General features: G+C 28.0%; 1 protein-coding gene across 1 annotated transcript in view; it reads right to left on the bottom strand.

Moving 5' to 3' along the window:
• The window catches only part of LOC107448655 (BMP-binding endothelial regulator protein), a 153,212-nt gene that overhangs the window by 61,287 nt on the left and 66,617 nt on the right, over positions 1-25,308 (bottom strand). Inside the window, exon 2 of the mRNA XM_016063957.3 lies at positions 14,720-14,808. Coding sequence (XP_015919443.1) covers positions 14,720-14,808 — 89 coding nt within the window. The remainder of the gene's footprint in view (positions 1-14,719; positions 14,809-25,308) is intronic.

Here is a 25,308-nt window from a genome sequence, read left to right as displayed (position 1 = left end):
AAAAAAAAACAGTGATTGACTGGTGTCTGAATGACGGTTTAATTAGTAATAGATATAAATGTCCTGTTTGTGGGTTACCACGGCGTTCCGGGCAAACAAGTATGGCGCCAAACATAAGTCGCCAATTTCGCCAAGGGACACCCTCAAGTATATTTTTCCTGTTATATTATAGGTTAGGTTACCATAGATCTTAGGTTACATAGCAAAGTTACATCTTCAAACATCCTCAAGAGCTATAACACATCTGCAGCAGAACTGGATATGAAGACAAAATTGCAGGACAGGAACACTTTAATTGTCCACAAATCTTTAGATTTCCTGCTATGTTTTAAAAAGCTTTATTTGTGAAAACCTTTAGCGTGGCCGACAGCTGGCCGCCTTAAGCGGCTAGTACACAAATAAAACTAACAACCAGCATTGCAATCATGATAAGTATAACACTAAATTGTCTGCTTTTTATTTTAAAACAGTTCAGGCCATTTTATATTAAATAACTAAACAAATAATATGATATCGGTATAAGCAACAATCCCTCACGTCAAGCTAAAATATCGATTCGAATAATATCTACTGATTCCTTCTGACACTGATCTGATTTAAATAACTTGTCTCCAAACGGGATTCAGTTCATCATTTGAGGGATTGATTCTCTGTTTCTATTTTGGATCCAATTCACAAACGTTTGAACACATGTTCATTCACAAACATGTTCAATCCAATGTGATAATTTAATTTTCCTAACATTTCAGTTCATCATTTGAGTGATTGATTCCCTGTTTTTATTTTGAATTCAATTCACAATTTTCCTAATATTTCAGTTCATCATTTGAGTGATTGATTCTCTGTTTTTATTTTGGATTCAATTCACAAACATTTGAACATATGCTCCTTCACAAACATGTTCAATCCAATGTGATAATTTAATTTTCCTAACATTTCAGTTCATCATTTGAGCGATTGATTCTCTGTTTTTATTTTGAATTCAATTCACAATTTTCCTAACATTTCAGTTCATCATTTGAGTGATTGATTCTCTGTTTTTATTTTGGATTCAATTCACAAACATTTGAACACATATTCCTTCACAAACATATTCAATCCAACGTTATAATTTAATTTTCCTAACATTTCAGTTCATCATTTGAGTGATTGATTCTCTGTTTTTATTTTGGATTCAATTCACAAACATTTGAACACATGTTCCTTCACAAACATGGTCAATCCAATGTGATAATTTAATTTTCCTAACATTTCAGTTCATCATTTGAGTGATTGATTCTCTGTTTTTATTTTGAATTCAATTCACAATTTACATTTCAGTTCATCATTTGAGTGATTGATTCTCTGTTTTTACTTTGGATTCAATTCACAAACATTTAAACACATGTTAAATTCACAAACATGTTCAATCCAATGTGATAATTTAATTTTCCTAACTGCTTACTATTTTACTGTAGAATAAAACTCAAATTTGTATTAGTAAGTATAAAGAGAACAAAACTATACGTAACAATCTTTTAACAATAGCAGTTAAAATTAAAAAATAACCATGAATCCGTTACGATTTCAATCAATAATTTGATTCCCAATTCGATGCATCGATTCTCTGCTTCTATCTGTGATTTGATTCGCAATTTAACTTGCTCACTTTATTCAGTTCTTTTTCATATACTTCCTAATGCTCTTTTTTTTTATCCCTTTTGCCCTTTTAACCTTAAGACCAAACTTTAATTTGTTACATCAAGCATAAAAAGCCAATTGTAAGAATCTTTTAACAGACTCCGCGTTTCACAACAGCTAAAACCAACAATCAACATTTAAAAATTATGGCGCTAATAACATCACAAAGCTTGCTTTTTATTTCGCGGCGATCCAAGCAATTCAATAAATAAACAGATAACATGACAGCGATATAAACATCAATCAACCGCATCGAATTAAAATATCTAAACTATTAATAAATCTCAGACATAAATGTTTCCTTAAAATAAACACCCGATTTCTTAAAAATCGGGTGAATACCCCTATTCTCCTACATTGTATATCCTTATTGAAGAGATGACGGCAATTTTATCGAATCCATATAACTCCCAGTTTCTTTAAACGTGCAAATGTTTAGAATTCCGAACATTGGGGTCAGAGGGTAAAAGTGCTCAATAAACCTCTTTGTTCTTTTTTTCTTTCTAAAAAGCCTTGCTCCTTAATGGCTCTTAAATAATGAAGAAATAAAACAAGAAACAAGCTTAAATAAAAATTTGTCCACTTTATTCTATCGCTTGTAAAAGTGAGGCCATGAAAGATTTGTAGATTTCACTTTTGTTAGTTTATTTGGTCTATATAAACGAATTTTTTAAATGGAGTTGTGAAATCGGAATAAGAACGTGTGCCTAAAATATAGTTTTTCTTCCTCATTTTTATTTTTTATTTACATATGAATGTGCAGGGGCGGATCCAGAAATTTTTCCTGAGGGGGGGGGGTCATAGACTCAGATCCCCCCCCCACTATTAATTTTTTCATAAAAAAGAATTTTTTTAAATATTTTTTTAAAAAAAAACTGGGGTTTTTAATGCAAGTCTTCTCATTTATTTTTTTCATAATAAATAATACATAAATAATTCAAGTATTCAAAATATTTAAATAATAAAGCGAAAAAAATCGATTAGATGAAAAAAAAAATTTCCGACCTACCTAGGTGTATATGCCCCTTAAATAATTTTTTAAATATTTTATTTCTTTTGTAAACTTTTAAAAAAAACTATTATTTTTATTATTTTTTCAATTTGGGGGGGGGGGTCAAGACCCCTATGACCCCCCCCCCGTGANCCCTATGCCCCCCCCCCCCACGCTGGATCCGCCACTGTGAATATGGTGGTTCATTTTTTTTTAGTTTCAATTATAATTATGTGATTAGGTGTTTTGTAGTTTTAAGCAACATGGAGCAGTAATTTTCTGAGATTTTGAATCATTATGAGGTAACAGTTTTTAACTTTTGGAGTAATTCGAGAAAATGATTTGATGAATTTGAGGCCATTTGCATAAACTATTTTTATTTTATTTAGAATTCCAGAGCTTCGGGAGAAGATATTATCAAAATTATTCAGGAGCGTGATTGGTTAAAAACACCATGGTTACCAGAAAGGCTGTTAGATATGAGGAATTCAAGAGACTTGTAAAACACTTGTTTGGGAAACAACACAAAGGAATAGTTTAATATAAATTGTTGCCTTTAGAAAAAATCTGGATTATCATCATATTGCTCCGAAAACTTCTATAGTACTTCAAAATTAATTTTTTAAAGCTCTACAACTAATTTTCCCATGATGTAAAATTAAATTTATCAGCTATATTAGCAATTCCAAGATGTTTTTGGAGAAATTTTGAGAAACTCATCTGATTTGGAGCAAATTCATTATAGAGTGAATCGAAATAGCGTTGAAACTGGTGAAACATTATTTTTTAAAAATACCTTATTTTAAGGTTAGGATAACCTTACCTTTCACTTACAAGTGAAAAAAAAAAACTAAAAATCACGAAAGATCAAATTTTGTGCTATAGCATTACAGCAAATTGTGAAACGAATGAATTTTGTTTCATTACATTTCACTTATAAGTGGAAAGAAATTGAAAATCACGAAAGATCAAATTTTGTGATTTAGAATTACAGCAAATTGTGAAACGAATGAATTTTGTTTCGTTACCTTTCACTTACAAGTGGAAAGAAATTGAAAATCACGAAAAATAAAATTTTGTGATTTAGAATTACAGCAAATTGTGAAACGAATGAATTTTGTTTTGTTACCTTTCACTTAAAATGGAAATAAAAATTTAAAATTCAAAATTGCGCAAGATCAAATTTCGTGCTTTAGAATTACAGCAAATCGTGAAAGAAATTAAATTTGTTTCTTTACCTTTGACTGAAAGTAGAAATAAATTTAAAATTCTAAATCACGCACGATCAAATTTTGTGTTGCAGAATTACAGCATATTGTGAAACGAATAAATTTTGTTTCGTTACCTTTCACTTACAAGTGAAAAAAAATTTTAAATCACGTAAGATCAAATTTTGTGCATTAAAATTACAGCATATTGTGAAACGAATAAATTTTGCTTCGTTACCTTTCACTTTAAGTGAAAAAAAAATTTATAATTCAGAATCATGCAAGATCAAATTTTGTGCTTTAGAATTACAGGCTGAAAGGCGCTGAAAAGCATTGAATGAGATACGGCAGTGATCTTCATCCTCCTTCAGCGTCGGAAGAATTTGAATGAATGGACACCACACATGTATTCAGAGGCCACAGAACGCTGTTCCAAGTGGCCACTTCTCTCATGACGTCAAAAATACATACCGTACACATCATTTTTTCTTCTTCTTTTTTTATTTCATGTAGTGGATTTGTCAGCTTACCAACATTTGGCGAGGTATCCTTCCAATTATTTCAAATTTATTGAAATTTTTTTTCTCTAATCTAGATCAGTGAAGTAAAGGTTAGCGTAACCTAATACTTAACGTATATGAATAATTTATACAAATCCCAGTAGGAAGAAACAGTTATTATGTTGGAGTTTAACGCTTCGACGCATAATTTTTATTAAACATATTTTTCTTATTTTTTTATTATTTAATATTAATTTAGGTCAAAATAAGTGAAAAATACTATATTTAGCATTTTAATAATTTATGGTAGTAAAATACAGCAAGAAATAAAACACAGGTGTTTTTTTCTCGGTTAAAGGTTAACGATAATGTCATTGAAAACACGGCTCACTTCCAAATTATAATTTTTTAAATTTGAAGTTATTTAAATCTAAAAGAAACAGTTATTCACCATTGAAATTTCTTTAATTTACAAATTAAAATTATCATTATTGATAATTTTTTTAAAAAATGAATAATAAAAAAATTTTTTTTTTAAAAACTTTTTTTTTTGGATTTTATAATTTAGTAAAAATATAATTTCGATAATTAAACGGATATTTTAATAACTATTGGACGGCTTTTATAATTAAAAAATACGAAAAATTATTTTTGCTTGTAATTAGAGCGTTAGAGGCATTGGTATCCCATCTGCTTCAAAGGGTTAAGGAAAATCTCAGGTTAATAGTGGTAAATTTTAAGTATAACTATAATTTCTGATAATAAAACTCAAAACAATATTTAAATATATGCTCCTGAAAACTTATTAGTAGTAAATTAGTAGTAACAAGGTGACAAAGTACGTGGTAATTTATAAAAGCATAAGCAAAAAAATAAGAAAACGGTAAATTTTTTCCGACTACGATAAAATTTTCTGACAGTCCCTATGCAGTGAAACCTGTGTAAAGGTCAACTTAGATAGGTGGTCAACTAATAGAAGAGATGTGTCATTGTATTCTATCATTTCTTATAACATTTCATTCCTATCTATATATACATCAAGTTATCAATATATTTCTAATACAGTACTAATTAAATTAAAATAAAAAAAGCACTTATATTTTGACATGACTTTAAAATTTTAATCAGCAAATTTACCCACTTCTTAAAAAATGAGATTAATTACTAAAATGAATCATAATTTGCCTTATAAATTTAATGTTAACCTTACTAGCTTAAAAACCTTTAGAAGTTTTCCAATTTGATCAACTTACAAAATGATTTAAGTTAGATTTTGGTACTATTTTACCAATTCAGTGCAATTCTCATGCAGCATAGAAAAATTGCCTAACAAAGTTTTTTCTGGTCAACTTATCGAGTATTTAGAAGAGCATTCAATATTATTTTAAAAAAAAAACTTGATTTATTTCAGTGGTCAACATACAACATAGACAGGTGGTCAGGTTACAAAAAGTTTGCACTCTTTTATTACATAGTATATATCTTTTATTACATAGTCGGTTCTTGCAAAGAGGTCGACTTAGGCAAATACTTAACTTACAAGGATTGTCACCTTGAGTGGTTTCCCAGTATATAGCTATAACTTTTTCGTTAATTATAATAACTACTATACCATTTATTGAATTTGGCTACAAAGTGATAAGTTACTGAAAAACATTCTATAAAAAATAGTAGAAAAATCTCCCGACAGACACCTTACTATATTAAAAGATATATGTAAAAAAATTCTACTTCTACCATATTAACTTATGGAGAGTTAAAATAACGATATTTTATTATTTATCAATTCTATGAATTTAAATACAATCCTATGGTAACCTAAGCCATTTTGCTTTATAAATTTCAGATGCCGATTTGAGCAATATGCTATCAGTTACTTGTTTTAGTGTTTTGGAACACTTATTTAAATATTGTGTGGATTTTAAAGGTATCTATATACCAAAAGGTATATATATATATACTAATAGGTATTTATATACCAGAGATATATATACCAAAATATACGGTACTTAAATCATTCATTTGGTAATTGTTCCGTTCATATAATAACGATTTACCAGAAATTCTGTTTTTTAAAATTCTAGTTATTATTACCACACATTTAGTAAAAAATACAAAGCTAGAAAATAAATTTCACAAAATAAATTATTTGTATGCCATTCTCTAAGGTATCATCATATAATAAGTAAATTTTACCACATTTATCAAATTTTATCACATATTATAAAACCATATTTTATTATTAATTTTTCCGAAACTGTTACCAAAACGTTTTGGTAAATCAACGAATTTTTTGATATTCCCAGAAACACGGTAAATGTTACCATATTCTGGTAGTTTTGACCATACTTTTTTTCTCAGAGTATAAACTGATATTTTGATAAATCATGTGCAGTACTAATCTTACTAATAACGATTACATTTTTATTTGAGCACGTAATAATAATTTCTATATTCTGTTATTTTATAGATAAAAACATTTACTACAGTAATTATCGAAATGTATGTACTCCCAAATCTTTTCAGGAGTTTCCAAACGTTTAATTTTCGATAAAATGGAAATTTTGCATTACTTAAAATGAAGAAGCAAGATAAAAATGATCAAAATTTGCGCCAAACATTCAAATATTTATTAAATTTACAACCCTAGATAGTCCGCCTTTACTACGTAAGACAGCTTTAAGCCTCTCGTAAAAATTAAACAAAGAACATTCAATACACGAAATGAAAATAAAGTTAAAAAAAAAAAATCCCCGGCAAACTTCTGAATCCACATACTTGAAAATGTCCATAATCAAAGTGAAGATCCGTTTTAAAAGAAGGTCTTCTGTTAGGAAGCCATCTTTGCTCACATCTTATTGAATAGTTCCTCGGCATTTTGTGTAATGCTATTGAAGGAAGAAAAGCAGCAACTAACAATGGCGTAATTCATTGATAAATCTTTAAATGATCTAAAATGTTTGTTCCTTTCGTTTTGATTGTTTATTTTACTTTGATTTAATTTTGAAAGAATATACACAATTTCGACACTTATGTTACAGCGAAAGTGGTTTAAAAAATAAAATCTGAATATTCTTAAAATATTCTTCTTCTTTTTTTTTCATTTGAAATAAAACAATTTTGAAAGTAAGAATGTAGAAATTTTTAATTCTATCATTAATTGAAAGTAAGAACAAATAAGGACTTCATTGACAAATCTTTTAATGATCTAAAACTTTTCTAACCTTTCTTCCAAAGTTTCCAAATATGTTCTTCCAAAGTTTTATGGTTTATGTTACTTTAATCTAATTTTAGAAGAATATGCACGATTTCGCTAATTATGTTAATGCAAGTTCTTACGTAATTTAAAGAGTGTTAGTTTTTTTTAAATATTATCTCTAATTTTTTTCTTTTCAAATAAAGGAATTTAAAATTAGAAAGAATAAAAGAATTTTTAAACAAACAGTAAGAGCAAACAATGACGTAATTCATTGGCGAATTTCAATAATAACTTAAACTTTCAAACCACTTAACACTCGTTTTTCTCATTATCATTGTTTATTTTATTTTAAATTTTAAATTTATGAAAAAATGTATTTAATTTTGATACGTATATTTTAAGAAATTTCAGACTCCTTTTAAAAAATAACTTGTTAATTTTTTTTGTCCTTTATTTTGTACCATTTGAAGCTAAAGAATTTTGAAAGAAAGAATGAAAGAATTTTTAAGCAACAATGGCGCAACCAATTGAAAATTTTCAAAAAAGTCTTAAACTTTTTGAGCCTTTTAATATTTGTATTTTTCTTTTTGATTGCTTATTTAAGTTCTGAATTTTCTTTTATTATTATTTTTTTTTTAAATTTCGGAAGAATATGAGTAGGAAGAATTACAAGAAGTAAAAACAAAAACACTAACGAAATTTGACAAAATGCAGCAGAAGATGTAATAAACATCAAAGCACGTTTAATTGGAGGTTGAAAATTGAAGGGCGTTTCAAGCAATCATCTTTCAATAGCGTTTTTTCCCCCTCGCTTAAATATTAATTTGCAATCTATGCGAATATTTTTTTCTTGTTTTCTTATTTGATAAGGATTCTAAAAATCCTTATTTACAGAACATCATGCATGATTTAAATTTTTCTTTTATAAAATATCTTCGTGGTTATAAATGGCTGTTATTCTAAGTTTGGAATTTTTATTCCCTTCGGCTCTAATTGAGGATCAACGGGCGGCATTCATTGAGGACGTTAGGGGCAAAAGGGGGTTGCTAATTTTATTTCCATATTTCTTTTCTTTTACAAACAACTGTTCTTGTGAGATGTAGTGGCCACTTCAAGGAAAATCAAACATTCCCCGAGTGTTTAAACATGTGTGAAGGAAAGGTGAAATCTGTCAACAAATGAGAACTGGAGCGCCTTTTTTTTAAAAATTCTATATTCTTCCAATCACACTTGAACTCTTCTTTATTTTAATACAGCAGACGATCATCATATATGAAAAAGAACTAACTGTTTTTTTTTTAAGAAAAAAAAATCGTTTTCACTTTATTTGAATATTCAACTTGCCATTCCATACTCTGACAAGTATAAAAAAATTAGCCGCAGTAAAATTAAACATTTATAGCTAAATATTTCTCACGAATTATCAATTTTGATTAAAATTCTAATCTGAGTTACAGACTAATTCCAAGGAATCTAATCCGTAACATCTTGTCAAAAATGTAACCGTCGTACGTTATAGTGTTTGCTTTAATGCTTTAACTAGGCTTTATTATCTTGAAATATTTACTTCAGTATCAATAAAAAAAAACAGCTTTTCTTTGAAAGATCCTATTTTTTTTCTAACTAAATTGCTGACATTCCATATTTAATGTCCAAAAGCGGAACGTTAATTATTTGTTGAAACTTAAAAATTGCTTGACTATGTCGTTTGAATCTTAAAAGAATTGAAACTCTTATTCGCGATCGCAACGCTCGAGTACGCCGTCTAGCGGGAGCCTGTAAATATCGGACATTAATTTATCACGTTTTCATTTAGTTCCATCAAAGTCATTGACTGAATCAGACGCCATTTTTTAGCAGCAAATAAGAAACAAAATTTCCCTAAGGAAAAGGCCGAAGAACTTGAAAAAAATCTCCAGAATATTAGTAAATCTTTCAGGAACAGAACACGCCAAACATTTGAAGAAAAATTCCTCAATAATTTTTAATTTCTATTATCAACAAACTTGCAACTGATGACTTCCGATTTCGGATACTGTTACAGATGTGTGTATTAAGGTAAAATGCATTTCTTCTGTCTTCAATTCATTACGAATTAAAGTGAAGTCAACATTGCTTTCGTCATTCCAGTGAATAAATATGAATTCAGAACATACAGAATTGTAATAGTTATAGCATATTCTTCTTCGTTATAGAATAGTATATATTTCTGTATCCATATAATTCGGAAAACAACAATAAAAAATTATCCAAGTTACTTGAAATAGTGCCATTTGTGCTGATTCTTAATTAATTTAAATCGTTTTCTTGGTAAGTTTTTTTTAATTTTGAAAGAATAAGTTCAACTAGAATTCAGCTATTCTGTTTTTAGCTACATATTCAAATTCATATCAATTATAAAATTTTGCTGTGTAGTATGTTATCTAAAAGTAATGAAGGTATAAACTATGTATCTATTATTTGAGAATAAAGTTTTCAAACAAGGAACTTATCATTTTGGAATTCTCCGGGAATCATAAATCAGGTAAGTGCAATGATTTTTACAATAAAAAATTTGCTTGTAAATATTTTTTTTTCATTTGATGATGGTTCTCTACAGAATGGTTTTTTACGTCTGATTAAGAACTATAAGAATAATAAAAAAAGAAACAATATGAAAGTTTTTATTTCAATGTTAATAATTCTTAAAATCGTTTTTTTTATCCTAAGAATTCTTTATTTTCCGTTTTTTAGTTTATAATTTTTTGATAAAAATTGTTCTCAAAATACTTTTGAAAAATTAAATGGTATAACATTATGTGTTTATGTATACTTCTTGTATATTCCAATGTTTGAAATAATATGATTCAGAAAAGTATGGAATAAAAATTCGGTACTTACGACGTATTAACGCCACCGCCGCTACAGATTTGGCGGTTTTTAAGTGCCGCCAATCTACACTTAAAATTTTTGCGACAGTTCATAAAATAAAACACTTTATTTAAAATCAAAATAGTTAATTGGATTTCGGTGGAAAATGAGCCGATATAGAGTTTAGCATAGATTCAAAACAATCATATCGCCATATGAACTCTGATGAATAAGATTCCAAATGAAATAACATTTCCAAAACGTACGTTTGCCAAGATAAAGTTTTATGTTGTGGGAATTGGTACATTTTCGTTTTTTCGGTAAAATATTTCCCTCCTGAAAAAATAAAATTGCATCTTGTTTTGTTTTTGGCAAATCCCAAAGACGAATATTCGTAGCACTAAAAATGGCGACAAAAAAGAATTGTTTTTTTTTTTTTTTTTTTTTGTTTCGTCAGCATTCTTTATTTTACGTTTCTTAGTTTCTAAATAATGATTTTTATTGAAACTTGAAATTTTTTGATAAAAATTGTTGTCAAAAAACGTTGTTTACAAAATTAAATTTCATAAAATTATGAGGCTTATGTATACTTTTTGTTCATTTTAATTTTTGAACTAATATGATTCTTAAAACTATAGAATGTAAAGTTTAAATGGGCCTTTCATGTTATATCATTAAATTTAGTAATACTATTTCTCGGGCATTAGGTTTTAACTCTTATAAGAATATACATATTTTTTTCTGTTAATGTACAAATATTTTTCCGATGTGTTTTGGATATTCCTTCTCTAATAAAAAGAGATACCATTTTGTTTTCGGTTGTACAAGAAAGAAGATCAAGCATTTTTCTTTTTTAAATTTAATAAGCCACATTAAAGAAGGAACGTTGCAATGCTACACGCTACATTAACGACGTCTCCAGAGTAACTGAATGACGGTTCATATAGAAATCGCAGGTAAGCGTCTCATACAACAACGCCCCCTATAGTTCGTTGCGATCGCGAATTGGTGCTGAAGAAATGTATTTTAAATAGAACAGAAATATTACTTATATACTTCAGTTATCAATTTTTTTATTGGCAACGAATCATTTCCTGACTATTTAGTATTTCACTAGTTCTTTTAAAGTTGAATAGAAAAATAAAATCTAAATTCAAATCTACATAGAATACTTAAGTCTGTTTCATGTTTTGCTTCCCGGGAAAAAGTTCTTTTTTCTTTCTTTCGTTATTTTTTCTTTCTATTTTTAATAAAATCAATTGTCTATGCTTATATTTTTAATAATTCAAAATTTTTTAAATGGCTTTTTAAAGTTTATAATAGAAAATAATTAAAAGAAATTTGACATTTATTTTGATTTTTATTGAATTTTATTTGTTTTTATTTACATTTATTTTAGTTTTATTGACATTTATTTCAGCTTTTATTGACATTTATTTGAGTTTTTATTGAGAAATATTTTATCGAAATTTATTTAAAAAAAATAAAACTCGTATTTTCATTAAAATTCTTTTTTTTTCTAAATTTTATTCCGAAACATAGTAACTAAATTTTCATAAGATCAATCTTTCAGCTCGCTTCATCAAAAAATAATAAAAAAATAAATAATTAAAATAAAAAAGTAGAAATATAATTTAAAATAAACGGCAAGGGTAAAAACATTTCCAAAGAAAAATCACCAAACAAAAACTTAAATACTATTGAAATGAGAAAAATACATAGCAAATATGGTACAGTAGGGAACCGATTATCCGGAACGATCGGGACCATCGATATTCCGGACAACTGATTTTTCCGGTTTTCTGAATCGCTACAAAAAGCCGTTTTTTTATTGTTAAACCCAACTAAAAAAAAAATTGGAAATAATCTTAAAAAGAAGAAAAAACGATGAAGTAATACACTAATGATTATTTCCAAAATGATGGTAAGGTAAACATCTTTAAAAAAAGAACGAAAAATCCAAAAATCTTATGAGGAAAAAAAATTTTTTTTTTTTTAAATGGTGGGAAAATTTATCGAACTTCGTTCCGGTTTTTTGGTTTTTCGGTTTTCGGATTTCTGGATAACGGGTTCTGTACTGTATCAAAAAAGTTAACAAAAGTAGTAAATAAAATTATTAATTCTGGTAAAATTACCAGATTGTATGGCAATGGCATTTCTGGTACAAAAAAAACAGCATAATTCTGGTTAATAAAACCAAAATGTAAGATATTTAAACTATTAATTTGGTATTTTTTCCGTTCAACAAGTAACGGTTTATCAGAAATTCTAGTTTTCAAAACTAGTTTTTACTGCCACACAGTACGTCAGAAATACAAAACTAAAAAAGCAAATTTAACCGAATAAATAGTTTTTATGTCATGCTCTAAGGTATCATGATGAATTACCTAATTTTATCACATTTATCAAATTTATCACTTATTATAAAACCATGTTTTACTGTTAATTGTACAAAAATTACCAAGCTTTTTGGCGTTCCAATAAAGTCAAAAGCACAGTAAATTTGACCATACTCTGGTAGTTTCGACAATACTTTTTATTCTCTCATTGAAAAATGTTCGATCGCAACTCCCGGCGAAGCGTTAAGTGTTCCATACTTAAAAAAATCGGGGTAATATTTTCTGGTTCAATGATACGAGCCAAGAAAATATATTTTTTTATTCCTGTGACATTTTCCTTCCAACCGTACAAAATGTTGGCGATTTTGTGACGAAACCATCTTCACGTGCATAGCACGTCTTACTGGCGCGTGCAACTAAAATAAAATGAATGAAAACGCATTTTTTTATTTTCCGTTTTTTTAATTATATTTTGTTTATTTACTTTAACTATCAACATCACGTCGTTTAAAATTTATTTCCTAGAACATATTGTGGCAAATAAGGAAGTCCGGTTATGATTATGTGTTCCACTTACAAGTCGATAAATAAATTAATTACTTGCGATTTAATAATTTAAATATTACTATCAAATTAATGACAGAAGTACTAACTTAAAGAATATTTTATTATAATACAAAAATATATTATAAAAATAAAATGATAAAGTAGTAGTAAGAAAAAAGTTGCTTGTTATGGAAATTTCCCGCTAATATTAGCTGTTACATTAACTATACTTTTAAATGCACTTAACATATAAGAAATATGAAGATTAGATTAAGTAGCTTAATAGCATTTAAATTTGGAACAGTAATGTAACTCATACTTTTTATTCATCAAATGTAATGTTTTTTTTTTACTGTGTAGTGTCAATTATTATTTATTAACTAAAATAATAAATATTTTTAAAAACGCTCAAAGCTCATTTATTATTATGTTTAAACTTTTGGAAAAATTTATAAGGTATAATTTTTCAATACAGAGGGGCTCAAAATTAATCTTTCCAACTTAATCACAATTCTGCTATTAAAAATCAAAATATGCGGTATTTGAACCATTGATTTGCTAGTTTTTCCATTCATATGGCCATGGTTTACCGGAAATTCTGATTTTCAAGATTCCTGCTTTTATTACCACACATTTAGTAAAAGATACAAAACTGCAGGGTAATTTTAACCGAATAAATAAATTTTATGCCATGCTCCAAAGTTTCATAATAAAATTGCCAAATTTTACCACACTTACCAATTTTTATCACTTATTATAAAACCATATTTTATTTTTAATTTTATCAAAATCCTCACCAAAGCACTTCGGTAAAAATTACCGAGTTTTTTGTTGTTCTCATAGATCCAGAAACGCGATAAATGTAACCATATTCTGATAGTTTTGACCATATTTTTTTTTCTCAGTGCACATAAGTTCAGCAGTAGAAACCTCTTTATCAGTCTGTAACACCATGGAAAAGTTTTAAAACTTATCTGCAGATGGTGTGATGGAAAATATTTACATCTAACTGTTGCACTATGTAGACTAATAAGTTTTAAAAAAGAATGCCTAATACTGCAATACATAATAAATAAATTCATAAATACACAATGCAATAGGCTGTATTATGAACACGTACGTAAAAATAATTAATTAAAAATTAATTAGAGAAGATAACATAATTTATGAAAAAGAAGAAAAGGCGTTCGAAATTTAATCGTTGTTTGAAAGTTTATTAATACAGAAAAAAGAGAAATTAAGTTTTACTTCACGTTCTAATTAAGAAGATGTTATTTTTTTACCATTTGAAATAAAAATAGCAGCATTGATTTTTAATTCTGTAAAATAATTTCCAAAATGTTTAAGATTTTTGTGCCTTTAAGGAAATTTCAAGTAAGAAATAGAAATGAGTTAAGTCATCATACCGCTTGGCATTTGCAGCTAATGCAAGGATCCGAAGAAATCCAAGGAACTTCAACTTCTACGCCTTCTTTTTCGCAGAATACAGGAGATCCTAAATGATAGAAAATTAACATTAATAATCTTGCTATTTCTTGCGATATCTATAAACAACTGTGAACAGTTCAATTTAATTTTTAACGTAAGTGTTTTTTTATTTAAACGACCTATAAATTATTTAGAAATTTTAAATTCTGTTACGAGAGCGAGATTTAAAGTGTGATTAAACAGGTTACTGCAAATAATTTTTAAGAGATTCATGTAGCTGCATTGTTTCAATAACAAATTCTGATTTCTGATTGAATTCTAACATTCACGAATTGTTTATATATATATATATATATAATTCAAAGCCTGTTTTAGAAAATGAACATGGCTCGAAATACGTGTTTAAGAAAATGGACTAAGTGCAAAATGCATGTTTAAGAAAATGAACGCAGTCCAAAACATTATTTTCATGAACACGCATACTGAGCTATATCCATTGTATTAAAAACATATACTGAATTATATCTATTTTCTTAAAAACGCATTTCGAGCTATGTTCATTTTCTTAAAAATGCATGTCGAGCTATGTCCATTTTCTTAAACGCGCATATAGAGCTATATCCATTTTCTTAAAAATGCATGTCGAGCTGTGTCCATTTTCTTAAACACTCATCTCTAGTTTAGTCCATTTTCTTGAACGCTCATTTCGAACTATGTTCATTTTCTTAAAAATGCATGTCGAGCTATTTCCATTTTCTTAAATGCGCATATCGAGCTATATCCATTTTCTTAAACATGCATGTCGAGCTGTGTCCATTTTCTTAAACACTCGCATCGAGTTTTGTCCATTTTCTTAAACGCGCATTTCGAACTATGTTCATTTTCTTAAAAATGCATTTTCTTAAACGCGAAAAATCGAGCTTTTGGCAAAATGCAAAAAATAGATAAATAAAAATCATGATAATACAAAACTGTTATGAAATGTCGTAAATTATACTTAACTATTTATAAATATCCAAAGGACTTATTTTTTTTTTTTTGCTTTTATGTTAATTAATATGTTATAAAATTTATAGATTGAATTTTTACCAAGCAAAGCCAACATAGCAAAGAACCCTAGTGGTTACCTTTTTTTAAAATCGATAATTTTGGAAGTACGTAAAGTAATTCTAAATATTTTATTACATGTAGTTTAAACTTTTATTTTGATTATTAATACTTTTGTAGAGTTATGAATTTTTTTTAAACATTTTTAATAATGTTTTTTCATCATAATCTTTTATACAACTCTGTTACTCTTCATGCAACGAGAGTTTATTCCGACTAGAAGAACACAGGTTATAAAAGTAATATTTTATTAATACAATTGTTAAACTACACTCTCATTTTGGAACCTAAAATGATTTCAGATTTTGACAGTTTTTTTATTTTTGCATTGCATTTCTAAATTTTAAGGATTTTTCAATTTTTTTAAATAAAATAATCTAACAAAAATATTAAAATAAGTTTTTTACAGTAATTTTTCAGTTGATTTTACATACTTAATAATTTTTATGAAGCAATAGAGATTTCAACAATGCTGCATTTCGAAGCTTTTTCACCAAAAATAAATAAATGAAGAACGAAATAAAATAAATAAATAAAAATAAATAAATAAAATAAAAATAAATAAACAAAATAAAAATAAATAAATAAAAATAAATAATAATAATTATAATAATAATTTTAGTATGCCTACTTTTAAGGAGCATTTAGGCATTTTTAACTGATAGAGACTTCTTTATAGATGAAACATTTTGAAACATTAATAAATACTTTAATATTGTATCTATAATACTTTAATATTCACATTTTTACTTAATTCTAGTTTATAATAGGTGTATCCCTTGACAGATGTCATTACGAGATGAAGTGGGAACAGGCTCGATATTCTAGAAAGTTATAACCATTAAGAAAAACATCAAATTGTCTTTTGTACTTAACTTGAAATCATTCTAAATGTTTAAGAAGTCAGAGAAAAATAGTCTGTAAAGAAATAACATGGTAATAGATAAAGAAAACTCTTCGAAATTGGTTTCGTTGGCAAAAGTAATAGGATATAGTAAACAGGAAGCCTTCATATTTTTTCTTGCCAAACTGAAAAAAAAATAAATAGTCAAAACTATCAGAATATAGCAAAATTGCTATTGGAACACCATAATGCTCAACAATTTTTACCGAAACGTATTGGTGATGATTTTAGAAAAAATTAAAAATAAAATCTGATTTCATAGTATGCGATAAAATGGTAAAATTTTGTACTTTTATCGTGATATCTTAGATCAATTTTTTCCATTAGATTTATTTTTTAGTTTGGTATTTTTTACTAAATGGTAATAAGAACTATAACTTTAAAAATAAGAATTTTCGGCAAACCATTACTATAAAGACGGAAAAATATACCAAATGAATGGTTTAAATACCGCTTATTTTGTTTTTATTAACCAGAATTATGAGTTTTTCACCAGAAATGTGACTACCAACCAGTGAGGTAATTTTACCAGAATTTTTTTTCTCCGCGCACTAATACTACCCGCGTTTAGCTTTATTCTGTAAACCATCCATACAAATCGTATAAAGGCAGCCTAGGTAATTTGATTTAAGAATCTTTTAGCCTAAAGCTGATTCATTTTCTTAGATTCTGCAATACGACCAATTAAGGTTGACTAGAAGTTTTTATAGCAGCTTGAAAAGCTCCTTAATAACTATCAAGTCTTTTGTTACTACTTCTGATGAGATGCAAAATACGCATACAAACGCAATAGTTTTAATATAAAAACCATACCCTTAAGCCAACATTTGATTAGCTGCATTTAAGCATATACTTGACTGTAATTGGTTATTGCCCTTTATGCTAATCAACATTGACCAATGCTGTGTCTTGGAGTCAAATGAGAAACAATCAGTCTTCTAGACTTAACTGTCCCACTCCATCAAGAAAAATAACTAACTGGCGTTTCTTCTAATTTATATCATTATTAACATTCCACCCTCTACGACCAGTCTGGAATTCGGTTGATGGACCAACGCCTTCCTCCTGACCATCTTTAATATGCAAGCGATGATGCTTGCCGAAACACCCCCCACGTGTGCTTGTAACCTTTAACCGTCAGCCTTTTTTCAATCCGGCCACAAGGATGTCCGGGTATACAGCGAGAAACAATTTTCCAACTACGCCTTTTTATTTCTGCGACTCGAATTTCACTGTTCTTTAAAGACTATAGTAATTGAACGTAACAATCATGTTTTTGTCAGAAAACAACGTATTATTTGCGAAAAGATGGCATGGTATAGAGTAACATCCTAAATACGTATATGACATATTTCATGGTCGAAATAAGTGAAAAAAGCTTCATTTAATCATAATAAATCAACATTATTTTTCCTGTTGTCAAAACATGTCAACAATTTATAATAGACGGATATATAATAGTATGATATACGGAAATGCCATAGACTAAATATAAGGATATTTATTGTTTTTATTTTCTAATACAACCATACAATCTTTATGTTCTAATACAACCTGTTTCACCAATGTTGTATCGGTTATCAATTCATACATTTTATTTAAAATAAAAATGCTCACTGCGTACAATCGTATGTACACTCACTATATACACTACTGCATATGTTAGTTTTTTCCACACGGTAGAAAAATCCCGGATCAAATTACTTTATGAAGTACCGGCATTTTGGGTGCATCATCCGAAAAATTCATTTTTACCATAAAATATCAACTTGTTACTTTTACAGTAATATTTCTTAGCGGGATTCATTAGTTTTACGGCAAAAATTGCGAATATATCAGATTTTTTGTTCTGCAACATATTCTGGTAAAAATAGATTTTACCGTAAAAAGTATCGGCTCTCTGACTATTAGTAGGGGAGAGTGGGGTCAAATGTAACATTTTTTACTTAACTATTTTTAACTAACAAAAAATCTAATATATTATTAGTATAAATTGACAGACGAGTAAAGTAGACTATCCTCTACTAGAGAAAAAAAATAAATATCTTATTTTAAATGTTATTATATTAGTTATTAACATTTTTTGACAGTCGTGCACTTGTTACAATTGTCCCCACTTACGGGGTCAATTGTAACAGTTCATAAATTCAACTAAAACATAGTTAATTATACATATTATCATAGTTGTGATATATTTTTCATTGATCAAAATGGTAGTGATATTTTAGGAGTAAAAATAATAATGAGCAGAGACCTAAAGGGTTAAACTTTTAACTTCAAGGGGCTAAAAATTTTAATTTATGCTGTGAAAGGTGACAAATAAAATAATGCACATGCAACATAATAAAAATGATATAGGAAACTATTGGTGGTTCTTAAAGAGTTAAGTAATGGTTTGTAAACATAAGATAATTTATTTTCAGCTGTTACAATCGTCCCTTTACTTATTGTTACAATCGTCCCCAAGACGCCATTTCAGCTTCATTTGCTAAAAAAAATGCTAGTTAATTAACAAAACTAATCTTTCTTTTTTTGAAATGTTAATTAAGGTGTCCACTTACATATTCGGTTAATGTTTATTTGTTTAAACAAAATTACTTTGTTACAATATAATATTCTTATACCAAAAAAAGTACTTACGTAGCGTGAAAATATCTTTTGTGATGTAACTCTTTCAAAAGTTCATAAAAATGGTTGCCAGCAGGGGTGTGCATGTAAATTTATTAGATACACCTTGTGCGCCACCTAGGAACCAAATCTAGAACCCGACACTCGAAATATTTGCTCTGTTACAACCGTACCCTGTTACAATTGACCCCACTCTCCCCTACTTTTTATCGTAATTTGATTCGGAATTTTTTACTGTGCAACTATTTATGAATTTCCGGTAAACTCTATAAAACTGACAACCTGGTTAATATGACCGTCTGAATCAGGGTATCAGTCGTTGAGGACAACCGTATCGTACAACGAGAACCATAGAGTGAGGACCGTACTACGCTCACTTCACCATATGGGTTTTGGAGCTCAGGACTCAGTTCGTTAAGAACTTACTATCCCATATTCAATGGCCCTTCAGAATAAGGAAAAATGTCAACAATTTACAGAAATTGCGAAATTAGTATTTTTTCCAAACTATATCTATATCGTATTAGTTTTAAACATGCTTTCATTCTTAAAATTTTTAACATTTTCGGAAAATTTCAGTTTAGAAAAATTTAATTTTAAAAACTTTAAGTAGCCTGTTGGTTAACCTTTGGTGCATTTGGTTCCGAGATAAAATTTTCATGTTAAAACGAAGAAAAAAAGAAATATTGAAATTGCAACTTAAAGAAATAAAAAGTAATAGTTGATGCATAGCACAATACTGCAATATATTATGGAAAACGTTTTTTTGATACAGTGTGAATTTTCTGAAACCATAATTATAGGTAAATAGAAGATTTGATATCGTGTAATATAATTTTAAGAAAAATTGATTTGCACGATAATGCGTTGCTAATTAACACTGTAATAAGTTTTCAGCGAAAGCTGTATAAAGCGGTAGCTACTTTATTATCTTTGCTAAGATTTTTTATTCCATTTTAAAAGAGCAGTTCAATTTTATAATAATATAAAATTATTTTCTAATGTTTTTTTTATATTGAGCTTAATGGTGCATAACATTACGCCAACACATTTATATTAAAATAAAAATTATGAGGTTTTAAATGTATGAATACTAAGTTCAAAATCTTAAGAATTAAAAACATGACACTTATTATTTTTTTATAAAAATAAACTTTAAAATTTTTTTAGTTTTTAAAAACTGCACAATAATTATGCTTGTAATATTTTAAATCATTTCTAAAATAGTTTACTTGAATAAACGTTTCTTTAATAGTTTAACTTATAATTTCAATTTTAAAATTAAATCGTTTTAAATAATAGTTCGGCGTACCCCTTTTACAAAACATTTTAAAAAAATAGTCTGTTTATTTTCTAATTATAAAAAAAACAACAGTCTAATAGTTACTTAATAAATTCCGTTCGATTACCGGAATTATATTTGTACTAAAATCTAAAAAAAGTAGTTTAAATTTTTGTTTTTCATCGAAAATCACAAATTTATCAATAATTGATTTTTTAAATTAAACACGTTTTTATGACGAATAACAGTTTTTCTTAGATTTAAATAACTACAAATAAGAGCAAATTTGAAAAAAAATATTGTTTGGAAGTGAGTCGTGTTTAGAAGATTTTACCTATCGCGCAGAAAAAGACTGTATTTAAGTTTCATGCTGTATTTTAGAACCAGAAATTAATAAAAAGTTAAATATACTACTTTTTCACTTATTTTGATCTAAATTCATTTAAGATAGTGAGAAATGCGTAACAAAATATGTGTAATAATAATTCTGTGTCGAAGGGCTAAAGAAAAGAATTCTACATTGCTGGAAAAAATTTCTGCAAATGACATAAAATTGAAAAATGTCTACATTATGGTAATACTTGCTTTGCATTTACTTGTTTTACAGACTTAAAAATAACTGTTCCTTGGAAATAACTGTTAAATATATTACTTTTTCACCTATTTTGGCCTAAATTAATCTAAAATAATGAAAAAAGTATAAAATATATGCGTAATAATAATTCTGCGTCAAAGGGTTAAGGAAAAGAATTCTACATTGCAGGAAAAAATTCCTGCAAATGACATAAAATTGAAAAATGTCTACATTATGGTAATACTTGCTTTGCATTTACTTGTTTTACAGACTTAAAAGTAACTGTTCCTTAGAAATAAATGTTAAATATATTACTTTTTCACTTATTTTGACCTAAATTAATCTAAAATAATGAAAAAAGTATAAAATATATGCGTAATAATAATTCTGCGTCAAAGGGTTAAAGAAAAGAATTCTACATTGCAGGAAAAAATTCCTGCAAATGACATAAAATTGAAAAATGTCTACATTATGGTAATACTTGCTTTGCATTTACTTGTTTTACAGACTTAAAAATAACTGTTAAATATTTTACTTCTTCACTTATTTTGACTTAAAAATTGTCTAAAATAATGAAAAAAGGTATAAAAAAATATGCGTAATAATAATTCTGTGTCAAAGGGTTAATGAAAAGAATTCTTCATTGCTGGAATAAAATTCAGCAAATGACATAAAATCGAAAAATGTCTTCATTACGGTATTACTGCTTTGCATTTACTCATATACGTTTTACAGATTTAAAAATAACTGTTCCTTGGAAATAACTGTTACTAGTTTCATCTAGGATTCTTCTAGATCTTTTTAATTTATGCGAGTAACAGCCTTGAAAGAATAGGTGCTTGCATTGTAATAGTAGGGGGACAAGGGGATATAAACAAATAGGAAATGTATACGGAACCGGATTTCGATATCTAATGATTCTCTTAAATTGTATTTGTATAAATTATTATTGTTGTGAACTGATTAAAGTAGAGAAGGAAGTGCCTTCTTAAATTTCTTATCTTCGATGTGTTAATGTATGAGTTTGGGAATTATTGCAATTATAGGTGATAGTGGTCAAGGTTAATTTCGAAATTAAATTACACGTTTACATCTATTAAGCCATTGAACAATTTAAAAAAATAGCTTTAATCTTTTGCGTTTCAGAGGGGAAATAATGATACAGAAAAAATACTCTAAAACAAACACACTTAAATCGCATATATACTTTAAATTACAGAGGAAAGAAATTAATTTATGCATAAAAATGATGATTGTTTAGTGTGATTGAAAAGATGTAAATAAATAAATCCTTGAATTATTTTAGTTTCGAAATTAGTTGTAAATGTTTAAAACCATGAATTTGTTGGCTCAAGATGCAAGTCAAGTCTGATTAGTTTTTGCCTTAACTCCTGAATATAATAGCTAGGCTTTCAGCTTTCGTAAATTGATCTAAATTTGGACTTTTTTTCCCAATATATTCATTTATGCTTTATTTGTTTTCTTTCTTAATATCCCAGAGCACTGTTTACCAGATATCTGCCTATATGCACTTACTTTTTAATGCATTATTTGAACCATTTTGGAATTCAATGTTTGTTATTTCGTAAGTCCTTTTAAAATTTTAGTTCCGGCCTAAAGGACACATTATACAAAAAAATATATAGCTGTGGATTTGTAATAAATCAGGCGCTTCATAGTTAAAATTGCTTAAATTTACATTGAGAAAAAAGTTTGGTCAAAACTACCAAAATATGATTAAGTTTAACGTGTTTCTGGCACTATGGGAACACCAAAAAGCTCGGTAATTTTTACCGAAGCGCTTACAATATTTTCAATATATTACAATATATATTCAAAGATTACAAGATATATTCAATATATTACAATATATATTCAAAGATTACAATATAATATTCAATATATTGAAATATATATATTTTCAATATTTTTTTAACAATATGTTGCAACGCACTGAATTGTTCACTTCAGTACACGAAGCTGATCCTTATTGGGGGTTTTGTTTGTAAAAGGTGAGTTTTAGTGGAATGAATTTACAAAATGAGGTATAATAAAATTAAGATTAAATAGGATAAAATAAGATACGATATATGTTCAAAGTATAGCTATGTATGTGTTGATGTGTAAATCACAGAACCAGATATAATAATTAGAAAATTACAAAAATAGCTGATTACGTCACTCTCGGTTCTGCATTTTAAAGGATTATCCTAGTTATTAGATAGATTAGGTAGGTAAGGTGTATATTAAGGATTTTGACGCTTTAGAAGCACTACAAATACGAGTTTGCCTATTCAAAACCTTAATCTTTCCAACAAATGTCTATAATTTAAGTTGTTAATTAATATATATAGAAAGTCTTGAAAATTGTTATCAGATGCAGAGCGAACGATATGCAGCTGAGATACATCACCGTTAATTAATTTCAAAATTGAAGTTCAAACTGACGTTCTTTTTTCGAGAACCAGAAATGCAATCAGGTGACTTAGATCATTTGTCTTGTGAAAAATAATTTTGCCAAAACACTTTTATTTCATCCCCACCTTTGAATAGCTGCTCCATCAATGTGTAGGCTTCTAATTTTGAGCCCAACCCAGAAAACAAGTGAACTCCTGGTTCAAGTATCGGAACAAGCTAATATTCGTTGGTGCCTTTTTGATGGAGCTAATTGAGTTACATGGACGCGAAAACCTCCAACTTTTAACCCGACAAAAAAAGGATTCTAATCCATGATCCATCTACCATAAGGGATTTTCTTGCATTCTCACACAGTCTGGTTTACCATACAAAATGATGAAATTGGGCACTAACACCTATTTAAAGGAGTGACTGTTTAATACAGCTGATTGGAATGAAATAGTTATCAGCTAAGAACTGGTAAAAGATTCATATAAAAAGTACTAAGCACATTGTTGCGCATTACTTTATATCTTTAATATTTTTATAGTTAGCAATTTTTGAAATTGATGTCAAATGTAATAGTTGAAGCATCTATCAGTGCTCTTTCGTAGCCCGACAAATTCTGTGAGTATTTCGTATTTTTATAGTCGGGCTGAGTGTGGACTTCATATTTTTAGAATTGGGCTAACTGAGGGAAGATTTCGTATTTTATAGTCGGGCTAACTGAGTGAGGAATTCGCATATTTTAACCCTTTGCGAAGATGAAACATCGATTTTGCTTTTATATATATTTTTTTCTGACGCTCTAATTACAAGCTAAAATATATTGCCATAGTTATAAAAAAAAACAGTCTAATAGTTACTGAAGAAATCTGTTAGATTATCGGAATTATATTTAGACTAAAATTCAAAAAGAGTAGTTCGATTTTTTTTATATTCAAAAATTTATCAGTATTTGAATTTTTAAATGATAGGAATTTAAATGATGAATAACTGTTTCTCTTAAACCTAAATAAATGCTAAAAAATTGCAAGTTTGATGAAAAATTCTTTTTTTTGGAAGTGAGCCGTGTTTGGAAGATTTTAACTTAAACGCAGAAAAAGAAAACTGTGTTTCATACTGTATTTCATAAACATAAATTATTAAAATGCTAAATATAATGTTTTTCACATATTTTGACCTAAATTAATGCAAAATAATAAGATAAAAAGTATGAAAAAATAAATTTAATAAAAATTCTGTGTCAAAGGGCTATAATTTTAAAAACTAACGTTTAAAATATTAATTAGGTAGGCAAATATTAAAAAAAAAAAAAAAAATAGTGCGTGGAGTCCCTCCGCGCGGAAGAAGTTAAACTTCGTAAACTGCGACGTTAATTGTAGAAGAATCAGCAGTCGTAGAAGGATCACTAGTTCTATTCAACGACTCTTTTTCCTGCTCCGCTCGCTTCCGTGCTCTGTAATAACGGTAATATTGTGCATTTTTTCCTCGTGGACCTTTTGAACCAGTGGAAGAGCTTGTGGTTGCCTCATCGTCTCGCCATGGAAAATGTATTTGTATTAATAATGTATGTGAATGCGTCATAATGTAATTTCAAAAGAGAAAACCTAACAATCAATTGATATTCACAAGAGACGTACCTTGACATAACCTTAAATCCGTCGCATTGTCC

This window comes from Parasteatoda tepidariorum, chromosome 6, assembly GCF_043381705.1.
Source record: "Parasteatoda tepidariorum isolate YZ-2023 chromosome 6, CAS_Ptep_4.0, whole genome shotgun sequence".
NCBI lineage: Eukaryota > Metazoa > Arthropoda > Arachnida > Araneae > Theridiidae > Parasteatoda > Parasteatoda tepidariorum.
This window is presented reverse-complemented; position numbering and strand designations above follow the sequence as displayed.